The sequence below is a fragment of the Poecile atricapillus genome, chromosome 18 (genome assembly GCF_030490865.1).
Source record: "Poecile atricapillus isolate bPoeAtr1 chromosome 18, bPoeAtr1.hap1, whole genome shotgun sequence".
Lineage (NCBI taxonomy): Eukaryota > Metazoa > Chordata > Aves > Passeriformes > Paridae > Poecile > Poecile atricapillus.
In genome coordinates this window covers 2,937,660-2,952,184 of record NC_081266.1, presented here as the reverse complement: position 1 = coordinate 2,952,184, position 14,525 = coordinate 2,937,660, and the positions used below count along the sequence as shown (strand labels likewise).

General features: G+C 33.3%; 1 protein-coding gene across 1 annotated transcript in view; it reads right to left on the bottom strand.

Annotated features, from left to right (window-relative positions):
* PLCZ1 (phospholipase C zeta 1) overlaps nucleotides 1-14,366 on the bottom strand; it is a 38,961-nt gene extending 24,595 nt beyond the window's left edge. The window contains exons 1-4 of the mRNA XM_058852790.1: nucleotides 14,304-14,366; nucleotides 9,793-10,027; nucleotides 3,091-3,292; nucleotides 1,383-1,527 (exon numbers count right to left, since the gene is read on the bottom strand). Of these exons, the coding sequence (XP_058708773.1) occupies nucleotides 1,383-1,527; nucleotides 3,091-3,292; nucleotides 9,793-10,027; nucleotides 14,304-14,366 (645 nt within the window). The remainder of the gene's footprint in view (nucleotides 1-1,382; nucleotides 1,528-3,090; nucleotides 3,293-9,792; nucleotides 10,028-14,303) is intronic.
* Nucleotides 14,367-14,525: the final 159 nt, after the last annotated feature.

Here is a 14,525-nt window from a genome sequence, read left to right as displayed (position 1 = left end):
TTTTTTGATAATACCACAAACTTTTCTAGGGACAGTATACACTTTTCTCATCACACTACTCAAGCAAGGGTAATTGAGTAAAAATTAAAGCTAAAAGGTGAAAAAGAGAAAATTAGTAAAAATTAGAGAAGAACTCAAAAGAAATGCATCCATCTAGACTTATAAGTAAATCTCATAAGTTGCCAATAATACTGGTGGATACCAAAAATATAGTCTGAATGAAATCTTTGCTCAGGCAGAGCCTAAATTGTCAATAAGGAAAACACCATTTTATGTTTTTCCTGTCTTTACATTTGTCTCCTGAGCACTTGCTATTGACTTTTAAGAGAAGCAAAGCTCAGCCTGCATGGACAGCTGGTACCAACCATGACCTGTTGTGATTTTATCATCTCATTGGCACTTGGGCTTGAGAACTGAAGTTTGAATTAGAGTTAAGCACAATATGCTGTGTGTTAGCAAGAAGAGAAAAGTTTTATCCAGTGGGTTTTGAAAAACAGTGGAATAAAATCATGTTTTTAATTTCACTTTTAAAATCAGAGATTAATTAAGTTTTATATAGAAAACAGAAAAAAACACAGCTTTGATTAACACTGAGAAGGCTATAAATACATATGCATGAAAATCCACATAAATTTATGATCGTGGATGTATATATTCATACACATAATGCTGGCCTGATTCTGAGATTTATCTTAATAGTCATTCAGCACTTCCTTTGAGCAGGAGTTTCACCAGAAGCTTATACAAAAGCCTGAGACAGTGCAAAACCTCTCCAGATTTCAGTGTTTTTCCAGAGATAGGTAAAAGGAACTTTGCTCTGATGGGTCACCTGACCAAAAAACATCAGTAGCTGCTAACATTTATCAGTGTCAACATTCAAAATCAAAAGAGAGGAAATGGAAAACAAAGTCTCAAACTCATCTATTATCTAATATTTTTGTCTATTTTATAAATTCACACAGAGGATACAAGACAGACTCATAGCAGCAGAAGAATAAGTGAGAAAAAAACCTTTAAAAGATATAAAGAAGGAGGAAAACATCAGAAAAATTCGGAACTAGGTCTTCAATATATATTCAGTCCTTGTTTAAATTATGTCAGGTGAGAATTCCACCTAACAAGCTGAGTGAGATCACCTGAATCCTTTGCACTAAGTTTGGTTTATATAAATTATCAGGAAAAAAGATTATGATTCCTTTAACTAGATTTTAAACTACATTAAGAACAAATAGCACAATTGCTCTGCAATTAATTTTTAAAATACCCATTGCTCAGTTGCATTTTTTTACCCTGGAGAATTTACAAGAGCTATGTCCCCACTTAGTTAAAGCCACCATCCCATTCTAACCAACTCATGTATACACACACAGATCTGTACGTACCATAAATGCATACTTGTCAATCACATGAATTACAGAGCGAAATGGAATTTTGCTTGTTAAAGTGTGACCATGATACACAATAGGTTCATTGTTGGTGCCATCCCAGCAGTCAATCTCCAGGCAACGGCATCCTTTTAACAGAGCACTTCAGAAGAACAAGAGAAACAATTTTACAGCCAAAAGAAAGATAGCAAACTTTTTTATACAAGTTGCTGTGTTTCTGATTACAAGCACAGGGATTAATTACAGAAAAAACACCTCATTTTCACCATAAATAGAAATCCTACAGAATTATATGAGACAGACATACTTTCTGTTTCTGCCTATTTTAGGTGTGTGTTATTTAATAAACTTTATTAGACCTTTAAAGAATATGGGATTACCTGCATTATCTTCCTTAAAAGGCTAAAAATCAAAGATTTCAATTAAGGAATTTTGGAACAAAGGCAAATTGCTACTTAAAATAAAAGAATAAATATTTTAAATGCTATTTTGTGCTACTATTCCAAACTTGCTTAGAATTTTGGGGATCACTATATTTAAAAATCTATAGTACTTGGAGAATCAGGTTGCACTTGGTCTTTACATAAAACAGTTCCTCTCCCCAGACCACATTTCTAAGAGTGCTAAAGTTTCTAAGACACCCTGACTTTACTGCTTTAATCTGAATATGTTAGTGTCATCCCTTAAATTCTTAGGTTTCTAATATTTGACTTGCAACTAACTGAAACATTTCTTATAAACTGTTTTACTTAATTACCAATCTGTCTTTTACATCCTGCTTTTCACACATTAACAATATGTCAAATATGCCTTTAGCTGATTTTAGCATTTTCCTCACACATATAGGAGATAAAGAGAGAGGGGGTTATACCTTCTTTGCAATTACTTTCAGCAATGCAGCATTAATTTAATGGAATTTTAAATACTGTTAGAAATTCAGTACTGTTTCTGATGGTTGCAAGTCACTAAAGAACATCAAGAGAGCAACCAAAAAAAAAATTAAAAAGTGTTCAGAAAGATGATGATTCCTGCTGCTTTCTCTTCATTAAAGTAGTACAAATAATTCTGGACACATCTCCTCCTAATTCTTAATACATCCTGCCCTCTCAGAGTTGCATTTACTACACAATTAATTTCTCTCTTCCCTGTCTTGGCAATAAGGCATCCTGGTCATCATCCTCTTGGAGTCACACACTGCACAGGTTCCTCTCCCTGCTGCCTACTTGAATGCCCATGTTTTGTTGTTTTTGTTGTTTCTAACCTGCCCACACTGCAACATGCACTGAACACAGATATCCTTGACACAGACATACTCCAACACACATCTTCTACATTGAACAGATCACAGCTTGCCCAGGAATTTTACATTTCTTTCAGGGAGTTATTTATTTTTTGCATGGCGTGTTGAGATTAAAAACTGATTTAATCGTGTACTGTACAATATACTATAGATTTCATTTGCTGCAAGGTTGATTTTCTGAGATGTAAGTGAAAAAAATAGATTGCTTCCAGACTATGAACAGATGGTTTGGCAAATATATTGAAAAGTGTACACACAAAATAAAATACCACTCTCATTTCAACTTGTATCTTTGATGGCTTTGTCCCTTATTTCCAAGTAGGATTGTATGTGACTTAGCATTAATTAAAAAAAAAAAAAAAAAGCCAAAGAAAGTTAAAATATTAAAAATTTATGTCTATATACCTGGTATAGCCCCATAAGTGACTGGGTCCCATTAGCTGGTCAGCTATCAAGTAGGTGTTGTGAGAAGATGAAATAAAATAGTCACATAATGGCTGGTTCATATCTTGATAGACGGTCTTGTGCTGGCTTTTAAATATTGAACATTCGTCTGAGTTCATGTATCTTATAAATCCTTCAAATGACAACTGCCTTTTCTTCCTCACTGAACAAAAACAAAAGGAAAAAAAAAGAAATCTCTGTTGTGAAGCAACTCTGATGCACTTTCTGAAATTTTTAATAGCCAATTCTGAACACTGCTAAAGGTTATACAGCACAATGCTTTCCTGCAATTTTAAAATTCATACCAAATGTATAAATAACACAAACATCAGATACGTGTGACTCTGGAGCTGAATTGCTGTGGTTCAAACTTCTGAGAGGAAAAAAATGTGTTTTGACACTTTTATTCTTCTATGGACAGCACTAAGAAGAATTTTCGGTAGTCCTAATTAAATATAAATAAAATATTTGTCATTTACTTTGGAAAGTAACATGCCAGACAACGTGTTAAGGGAATCTTCTCTTTTAAAAGAACCAGGATTGTTCTCTAAAAAGTCAGAAATTCTCAATATAATCTTGCAGAAACTATGACTTCTAGCACCAAATGTCTTCGCCAGGGGTGGAAAATTCCAAATAAATATTGATCAAATCATGTTTAGAAATATTTGAAATAAAAATAGCATTGCAACCAAAGAAATAACTGTCTACACAGATGAATTGCAAATCAAGCCTATTACACTACTATATTTATAACAAAATGAACTAATTGAGTCCATACCAGTGATAGTCATCCCATTTGTTTTGGTTTTGACTGATTTAATGGCAAACAGAGCCATTACACTGCCAGCTACTGCTCTCAATGTCATGTTTGTAATGCAGTCATTTTACAAATGATATAATCTCAAAAGTTAGATTTGCTTCAAAATATAGTTTGAATTAGTGAGGGATTTTGCTCAGTTCTTACTCTAAAATAATTTTATTGTCACCGTAAGGCTAGTAGTTAACAATAAGTAAATAATCCAAGATTATTTTATGTTAATAATAGTTTAGAAGTCGATGTATACAAACTTGGGGACTGGAAATACCTGTAGGAAAACCCCCTTTTCTGCCCTGGTAATTCTTACTGCAATATAAGAATCAGAATGTAGAAGTTAGAATTGCAATTATCGATCTTTGGTGTGTGACAGACTGGAAGTTTTACACCTGGATGAGAATTTACAGAAAATAATTGTTTCTCAATTACACAGGTCTTTGAACTAGAAAACTTGCAATGTTTTACAATGATAAAGAAAAACAGAAGGGCATCCATACATCAAACATGCATTCACCCAACAACTTATTCCTAACAGAAGTCTTTCTGAAGTTATTCTTCCAGTCTTCCACTGATGAAGAATCCACAGACAACCCAATAAAACCATTTCAACACCTAAATAACCTTGATGGGAAATTTTTCATATTTAGGAAACAGAAATTTACCCTGAAACTTCCTTGCTGTCCAAAATATTTGTTCTGTTTGGTATTATTCCTCTCCTCTTTTTTCACACTTTTTCTCCTATGAACACTGCTTTTGCACTTCCCACTTTCCACTCCTTTCCTCAAAAAAAAATCCAATCCAGGGCATTTTCTGTTTCAGATTTCTGATTATTTTCGTTTTTCTGCTATCCATCTGTATTGTTAATCTTTCATAGGAGAAAACAGGATACTATTTCTTCATGGAATGTCCTGACAAACTGCAACTCACTTTTACCATCTTAGAAGGGTTTACGTATTTATTATTTTCTCCATTTTTTTTTTCTAGTCACTGACAGTGACTAGTTCTTTAGATGTTCCCTTTCTAAAACAAATATTACATTTGATCTTTTCCAGTCTTTCAATTCATCATTCATTTCCCCCCTGTTTTCAAAAGTAACCTTTGACTTGTATTAGTCAAGCTTGTTACAATTTTCTAAGAACTTGGATTTGTCAACCTGTCTTCACTGACCTGATTACATCATTTAAGAAGGTCCTACCCTGTTCCATCCATATTTTTGACTATCTTAGATTAATAATATTAATAATATTACAGAACCGACTGTACTTATTGCATCGGGAATTTCTTTGGTCTTCTTTTAGCTGAGAGATTTGCAGGATGACTTCTTGCAGCCTTGATGACTCTTGAAAAGTGAATCCTATAGATTTATCCACATGCACGTGGTATATTGTTCTATACTTGTAACAACTGGATTAAATTTCTACTGTCTGGATCTTTAAAAAACATTTTGAATTTTTTCACATTACTCAAAACAGAATACACTCATCCTGAATGTTTTGCCTCTAATGAATTACATGAACTGTCTGGATTTCATTTTGGATTATTTTATTTTTCATGGTCTATATATTTCTCTGAGCAATTACAAATAGAGCTAGTAACTATTTGTGTGTGTGTGTGTGTGTACATCTTTTATGTTCTACCTTTTCTGCATTTATTTATTAAATTAGTGAAAAAATACTGGCTTTTCAAAGTCTTGCTTTTTTTTTCTGAATTATTTATGATGTTTTCCTGGCTGTTCTTGTCATCGACAAAAGTTAACTGCAATATTCTCAAGAGAAATTAATGTTCAGGCAAATATGCTAATGACCATAATCCCCAAAAAATGAACATCTAACATTGTTTTTTTAGTCAATATGTAAGCTCATAGACTTCAGTAAAACATTCAGCTCATGTCTCCAATCAACAGACTAAAAATCTTTGTATTTTTACAGAGCTTACATTTCTGAGGAATAGCCCAGCCATGCTATTTTCTGACCACTTACAGACATTTTCTGCTTCTACATTAAAGGAAATGGGAATTCATCTCCATAACTATTCCACAGTGAAAAGACTTTCATCAAGACCTTACATTTCTCCCCTGGAGGAACTTCAGTCTTTTTCTCCATTAGGACCTTTTAGCAGTAGTTAGTGTGCACACACATATCCATTTGTTGTAGAAAGGGAAGGCAAGAAAAGATTTCTGCCTTCTCGTTGCCTCTTTTTGTTCACAAAGTTCAATGATTTCTTTTGTCTTGCCCTCCTCTTTTGGATAGTGTACAATTCATTTTATTAACAATATTCCTTTATATTGTTTGGGGTTTTTTTAAATCTGATTTAAGACAAAATTATTTTTCTCATTCCTCCTGTTAGGGTAAACTCCAGCTCTGCCATATATACAAATACTGTCATATCAGAGAGGAATTATGGATATAACCTGTGTATTTGTAAAACTTGGATTACATTATACATTACTTTTAGAGTTTATTACATTCCTTTTTCTTATTTACCTTGGAATTTCTTTGAAAGTGTTTCTCTTCAGAAAGAAAAAATGGAAAACTATCACAAGATGTTTGTTGCCCTGAAGGCCTTTAGAGTACCCACAATGAGGCAGACAAACCAAGCAAGAAATCACTCTGCACTGGCCAGAGCCTCCTGCAAGACCCATTTCCTCCTGAAGGGACTGAGTACAACCTGCAGCCCTGCCAGGGTCTGGGAGAGGTGTCTGGACTGAAATAGAGACTCAGGAGTGGGGAGGAGAAGAGCCTGAACGGAATGTGAGACTAGGAAATGTGGAGAGAGAGATGTTTCCCATGTTTTTAAATGTATGTGAGTGCTCTTTGCTTCCAGAGAGCTAAATGAGTAATTAAATGTCTATGGTACTTGGGACAGAGAGAGTGGAGTGGGTACAGATACATTTGCTGGGAATTTTAGGGGTGAACTCATGAGAAATACTTGCAATCACAGACAAGGGTTTTACTCTGCTATAATGGAAGGAGGAATCTTTCAGTCATTAAAAGGCAGAAACATCATCAGATGGAATTTCATACTATGAAATTTGACTACATCAGTATGAAACATTCATGCTCTAAGGGAACAGTAAAGAGAGAAGTATTTCCTTGACTAAAGTTATAATACACTTAATTCTTTTCTAGTCTCAGTTTATATTCTAGGGAGGCTTTTTCTCCCTTACCCACACTTACAACTGGTGCAGCCTGGAATAAAGTATCTATCTGAACAGCAGTTCAGTTTTCTAAGGGTTTATATCTCATAATCACCTTGTCTTGAAAATTTTCCCTGAGACTAGACCTTTACACATCTTTTCATAATCTGATATATTGTGTCTCACAAATCCAGCCATAGCCATTGTCTTAGTTGAGATTTTTAAGCCATCTTTCTTACTTCACATGATTTTTTATGAAATCTGTGGGAGTTTGGCAGAGATGTCTCTTTTATTAAGTTTGATTTACCTTGGCCAATGGGATCAACTGCTCTCTTCTGTAAATTTGTGCTCCACATTCAGCTCTGTCTCACATACATCAAAAATCCAAAAAAAACCTTCACGACTGTGTGCACTAGGAATAAACTGCGAATGTTTTTTTTTTGCTTCACAAATACATTCTGGATTAGTCAAAGTCCTTGTCTGACAGATGCACCAGGCTTATATTGTTATTTACAAAGCAAGCTGTTTTTTTTAAGACAGGATTGCATTTTTGCCCTGTTTTTGTATTGCCTAGCAGGAAAATAGGCAGGAATAGAGTCCTTGAATGGCTCTACATTGTAAATAATACTGGGATGCACTTTCTTATCCTCACTGTGCCTCTAATTCTATCCATGTAAATGAGAAGTATTTTTTTTTTAAAAAAGACCTATATACCAAGCTTAAAAAAAATTATTTAGTTAGCATGTTTTCTTTAATCTCATTTAATGAGTTGAGTCTTCTATTCAAAGCTAATAGTAAAATGGGAAGATAATGGAATGTTTGGGAAGAATAAAACTGTCATTTGGGTTTTAGTAAGACACAACTGTCAGGTGTGAATCACATATTTTGTGATCAATTCCATAGAAATGGCTCTTTCTACCAAAAATGCAAGGTTTTAGCACACACGTGAAAAAACCTGTTAGTGTAGTATTTTGACATTAGGCATCTAAATTGTATAACAAGAATGAAAGATTAGTTTATTCCATACTGTCCTGAGCTAGCTACAGTACCTACAGAGAGTAAATTCAAAGTTATCTGGCTTGATAGCTTTGAAAATCTCTCTGCAGAAATGTTAGGGATGCACTGGATGCTATAAATGGATTTATTTAAATTATATGTAAAATGTAGTCATTGTTTTCATCCTAATCTTGACATAGCAGTGCTATCACATTTATGAGAGAATGGTCATTACTATTAGCAAACCTGTCAATCAAATGTCAAAGCCTGGCCTTTTCCCTTTTTGTAAGACACAGGGAGGGCAAGGGTGACAGATGAGTCCAACAGATCATCCTGATGAATAATGTTCTGTAGCAAATTCAGAACGACACTTACACAAAATGGTCTATCACAATACCATATGAATCATCTCTCATGTCAATCATAACTGGAACTTTTCAATAAATATGTTTGAGTGGGAGTATGAATTCACTCAAAGGAGCATGAACAATACAGAGGTTATTTTGTTCAGCGAGATTATTTCCAATAACAAGACAAACAAATTTATCACAGGTGAAGAAACAAACAAGAATTTGTCTCAGCATCTGAAATTTGAACCAGACATTAAATTAAACCTATAGAAACTTCAGTTGATATTTTTAAAGGTGTTTTCTAATGGACTGAAGATTATTCATTGTTTAACTATGCTATAGATTTTAACTTTCCCATCAAAACAGGTAACACAAAATAAAAGGAACCTTTTAAGCTGGTAATTTGAACAATTAGTAAACATTAGCTCCTCTGAAAGAGCAGAATATGTTTAATAAAATACAGTCAAATTTGAAAGGCAACCTTAAAGAGTAAAGGCATAAGGAGTCACATGTTTTTATTACTGGACAGTAAGTGCCTCTAAATGAAACACCCAATGTTCTTCTGTTTCTCATTGAAAAAGTGGCATTTTCCATTTTCTTCTTCCACCACAGGTCAGCATAGAAAATCCAGTGCTATTATCCCAGAAGAAATATTTTCCCCTTGGGTTTGTTTTTCTTAACCACTTATCAATTCCACCCATTTTCAACGACTGGGAACCAAGGAAACAAAAGAATTGAACATATTCCACTGAATAAAATAACAGCTTGCAGCAAAATGCAGTTCTATCCTTTTCCTAGCTGTAAATTTTGCCACAAGTTGAAATCAGTGACGCTCAGCAGAAGTGTTACACCCCAACTTGAGGCACCTTTAAATAGGTGAAGAACATGTTACAGATTTATGAAGCCCTCCTCATCTCAGCATTCTAGTGATTCACAAAAGGTGACCAGGCACCTACAAAAATTTTCCACAGTGCTCCTGCAAGGAAGTCAGAAGGACATAAAAGTCTTGTCTGAGGCCTTGAATTTTCACTAAGTGACTCAAGGAAGAGAAGACAGTGTAACGAGCAGAGAAGAAAAATGGCAGATATGGACTTTAAGAAAAACAAATTGAAAATGGTTTGTAATGAGCTGAAGAACAGAATTTATAAAAGGACTAGAAATAAAAAGATAAAGAAATGACAGAAAAAAGAACAGAGCAGAGAAAGGAGGGCACCATGAAAAGAAATTAAAACACAGGAAGAAAACATAATAAATAGATGAAAAGACATGCTTTTAAAGAAATAAATATATGAGGTTTAGGACAACACAGTCATTGAGAGAAGCACGAGAAATAAGAGCTAGATATCAAATAGTTAAACTGTACATACCTTCATCAATGGGTTCATACTTCATAATAATTTCTAAGGCAGTTGTTTCATTAGCTTCAGTTTGAAATTGTTCTTTTATAAGAAATTTAAGGAGCTGGCTGTCAGGTAGAATTTTGCCATCTGTCGAGTAAGCCTTGAATAGTTCTTCAAATTCAGGCCTGTGTACAAGAGCTCGATAAATTGCTCTGAAGTCGTCCATGCTAATAATATTTCCTGACTGTTTGTCCACAGTTTTCTGAGGGAAAAAAGCAACCAAAATATATTAAAAAAAAAAAAAGAAATTAATGAAACAACATGCAATTATACAAATTATGCACCAAACACTCTTTTATAACTGACCATAAGAGTGAGCATCATAGAAGAATCCTCAGGCAACAGTGATTACAATCAGATTACACTCCTCAACTTTAAGATGACACTTTGTGTGCTACAAATATTTTATATAAAGTAAAATGGACCATATGACACAATTAGCATCTAAATAAGTGCAATAAATTTAGATTTAATGCATTTTTAATATTCAAACACATTGTAGAAAATCTTTAAAATGCTACGCATTAAAATAAATGTGCAGCATAAAACTTATCAAGTGGAAAATATATTTAGTATAATACCTCTCCAACAGCTATTTACACCATATTGTAAATACTGTCAGTCAAATTTGCATACAAAATCAGCAACCAGTAATCTTAAAAATGAAATAAGGATGACCAAATTACCAAGAAATACAAACCTTCCAACACTTCAATAAACGAAGTTTATTGTTTCACAATGAAACAATATTCAAGTTTGAAGACAAGATATTTTGTAATAACCTATGACACCATGTTCTAATCTTAACAAGCCAGAATGTTTAACTTAGATTAATTATTCACACTTTCAGAATTCTTGAATTGTAAGTTTGTTTCCATACAGCTTACAAAATGTTAGCATAGTAATTAATTACTGTGTTTCAGTATAAAAGCCACTAGAAAAGTTAAAAGGCCAAAAGAATTTGAGAAGAATAATACTTTTTTGCCATTTCTGCTTTTTATATTTTTCACAGGTTTAACAATTCTATTTTTCCTTTAAAATTTTCTACTTAAAATAAGTAACTGCACATATATAAAAATAAGCATAGAAATAAATATATGTCTTGCATATATATAAACATAATATATAAAAATATAAATATAATATATATAATATATAAATATAAATTGCATTTCTATATAAATATAAATATAAATATAAATATAAATATAAATATAAATATAAATATAAATATAAATATAAATATAAATATAAATATATTAAAATATTAATATAATATAATATAATATAATATAATATAATATAACCATAATAAGATATAATATGTAATACGTATATTAAGATATAATAGCATATATATAATAATATATAACATATATTCTATTATATAAACTATATACTATATACTATGTATATTAATATTATTTATTAATATATAATATAAAATATAGTATATGCTATATGCTGTATATTGTATATATGTTATATATTAGTTAATTATGTACTGATTAATTAATTAATATCAATATAGAAATATAAATGTTTCTAACATTTTAGCCTGATTTTTGCTTAAAACCTGCCAAATCAAGAGAAATCTTCTGACAAAATTGCTCACAAAAATCACAAATGGCAATCCACTGCCTCAGTGCTTATGACTGTAAACTGATGAAAATTCTCAGTTGTTGGCTCCTTAAACTGAGATGCCAAAGACACCACGTTCCAGCATCCAAACATCCAAACATGGCCCTTACTATGGCTGCTTTGGCTTCCACAGAAATGTCTAGAAGCAGGAAATTGCTTACTTGAGCTCTGGCTGCTCTTTGATCAAGAGATTGGATTACTGCTAAATTAGATTGGTTTTGAAGCCATACCATGAAAGCTAAAAGTTTAAAGATCTGGTGCCAGTTCCTTCCTATGCAGTAAAGTTCTTTCTGCACTTCTGAATAAGTACAATAGGAGTAAAAATATATTAAATAACTGAAACGAGTACAAAATTAAATTTCATGAGGAGTTCTAGTGAAAAAATCTTACAAATGAGTACTTCAGTGTTTGCTTTGAGTTTGCAAAAGAGAATAATAATGATCATTATTAACAGAAATCACCAGCAAGAAAATATTTCTGTACAAATGCTAATTATACACATTTCATTACTGCTGAGAAATTCCCCATCTAAGGTTGATTTCTTCCATCCAATTTTTAATGTTCTTAACAGTGCTGCAAATTTGCTTATAACCATTAAGCAGGAAAAGAAAATACCAACTTCTTTTGAAAATAAACAGTCTATCAGGACTTGGAGGATGTTCACTTAGTTACTGGCACAAAGAGAAGCTGGACAAAAAAGTAAAGTTTCTATTTTAGCTGCCTCCTGGTGAAATACAGGCAATAATACTACACAAAAGAACTCTTCAAATTAAAGTGATAAAAATCATGTCACTATAAAAAGATATTGTAAATTTTTGGGGTAGATTTTTATCATTCCTATTTTTATTAATGCACATCAAATTTTTTGCTGTTCAGAAAAAGAAGAGACAAAGTCTTGAGAGAAATTATATGAAAATTTATTATTCCTTAAAACCTTAATGTTCATAATTCTGATACTGCTCAAAAGAGTATTACAGTAAAATAAGCTCAAAGAGAACAGACAAGAAAAAAAGCTGATTATTCCTTAAAATTAGCTTTCTATAAAATGTATTTTGCTATGTATAACCATTAGATTAACTGCTGATGTGCAGTTAATTACAAAGATGTCAGTAACATCCAGAATGCTTTGGATTTTTACATATTATTTAGCTGATGAAATATTTGAACCCCCCAAACTACTGAACCCCTGTAAATCTTTCTCAAATAGCATAGGGCACCTAACAGTACTGCTATAAATAACTAGATCAGGCTATTGGGTATAATATGTTGTTAAATACAACTAGATCAGACTTCTTCTTTGCAGGTCACTTCCCTCAAATCTCCTTTTCTCTTCCCACAGCTGACCATCTCTCACATTCCTGCCAGAAACCAAAGTAGGGGGAAGATAGAGGAAACAACGAGAAATATCTTTAAGTTCTCAAGAGATCCTCTAGCTTTGAAACTTTCTCCATGCAGTGAAAGTTCAAAAAACCACAGGAAGCCTCTTCAGCCAGGGTTGAGCTCATGCTGCTGGTTCTACCTTGGTTTGAGAAGGCAAACAATGAGAGAGGAAGACAGGGTGAGGAAAGCTTAGTGCCTTCCTTCTTATGACCTTTCTGACTTGCCATAGTTAATTGTCTCTGCCAAATCAGGACAAAATTTGTCAACATTCTCAAAAGAATCATATCTATAAAGGTGAAAGTAAGTAAATATACATGTATTTATATATATATATATATATATATATATACACTTGTTTTCATTCCCTTAGGGAAACAGCATTACCAGACAGCTGGTTTTTTGGAGGGGGGGGAAATTATGTAAAAGGGAAAATCTTAGATATTTTGAGTCATTACATGAAGAAAATATGTATCCAGTACTCATTTGTTAGTATTTGCTCACTGAGACAAGATCTGCTTGGCAGTAGTTTGCTTGCCTACACTAAATGAACTTAAGTCCAGCTTCTAGCTGTATCATGTCATCTTCACAGAAATATCTTAAAAACTGCCACCTCTCAAGGCCAAATCCATTCCCAGGGAGTTAGAGAGCGATTCCCATCCATTCAGGCACACCTCTTAAATATTACAGGAGAGGTATAGTGGAGAAAGGAATGAATGTGTGCTGGATCTAAAGCCTGGACAGCTCAGAGAAATCCCAATTGTCCTCCTGGAAAGAGGATTTTGAGAAGATTGCTCTCATGGCTCTGTCCAGAATCAGACAGACATGTCTGGGCTCATTAGCTTGACCAGAGAAGCTGAATAGGATGAAACCAGAATGCTTTAACTTTTCTCAAGTGCAGACATGTTACAAAAAAAAACCTGGGAATCCAAACCAACATATTTTCCATCTTACACTAATTTGTTGTGGAGAAAAGACAAAAAGACAGAGTTATGTGGGTGTCAGTCTCTCCGAGTAACAAGCAGTAGGACAAGCAGGAGTGGACTCAAGTTGTGCCAGGCTATTAGGAAAAATTTCTTCACTGAAAGTGTTGTCAAGCATTGGAACAGGCTGTCCAGGGAAGTGTCTGCGTCACCATTCCTCGAAAATACTTAAATACTTGTAGATGTGGTGCTTAGGGACAAGTTTTAGAGGTGGACTTTTCAATGTATTAATGGTTGGACTCAGTGATCTTAGAGATACCTTCCAATCTAAAGGCTCATGATTCAAATTCAAACCCTGGGTTATCTATTTTACACAGACATGAAAGACCTGGAGGAGGAAAATTCTTTGCTGATTTTGCACACCACACTAGCTTGAAATACATTTCCCAAAAAATTAACTTGAAAAAAATCAGCAAACATATGATGTGTGTAACTGAACTTCTAAACCATTAATTGCTTAATGTACATACACCTTACCTTGAAAATATGTTTTAAATGGTCTTCATCAAAATTTATTTGCATTTTTTCAAGCAGCCTCATGCAACCCTTTAAATCAACATTCCCATTCTTGAAATCATTCTGAATTGTATTCCAAAACCACATATGAGACGTCAAGTTAAGGAAGATTCTGGCCAATTAAATTGCCTTTTAATGGAGGGGATAAGGGGGAAAAGTTTAATTTCATTAAACCTAAGAAGA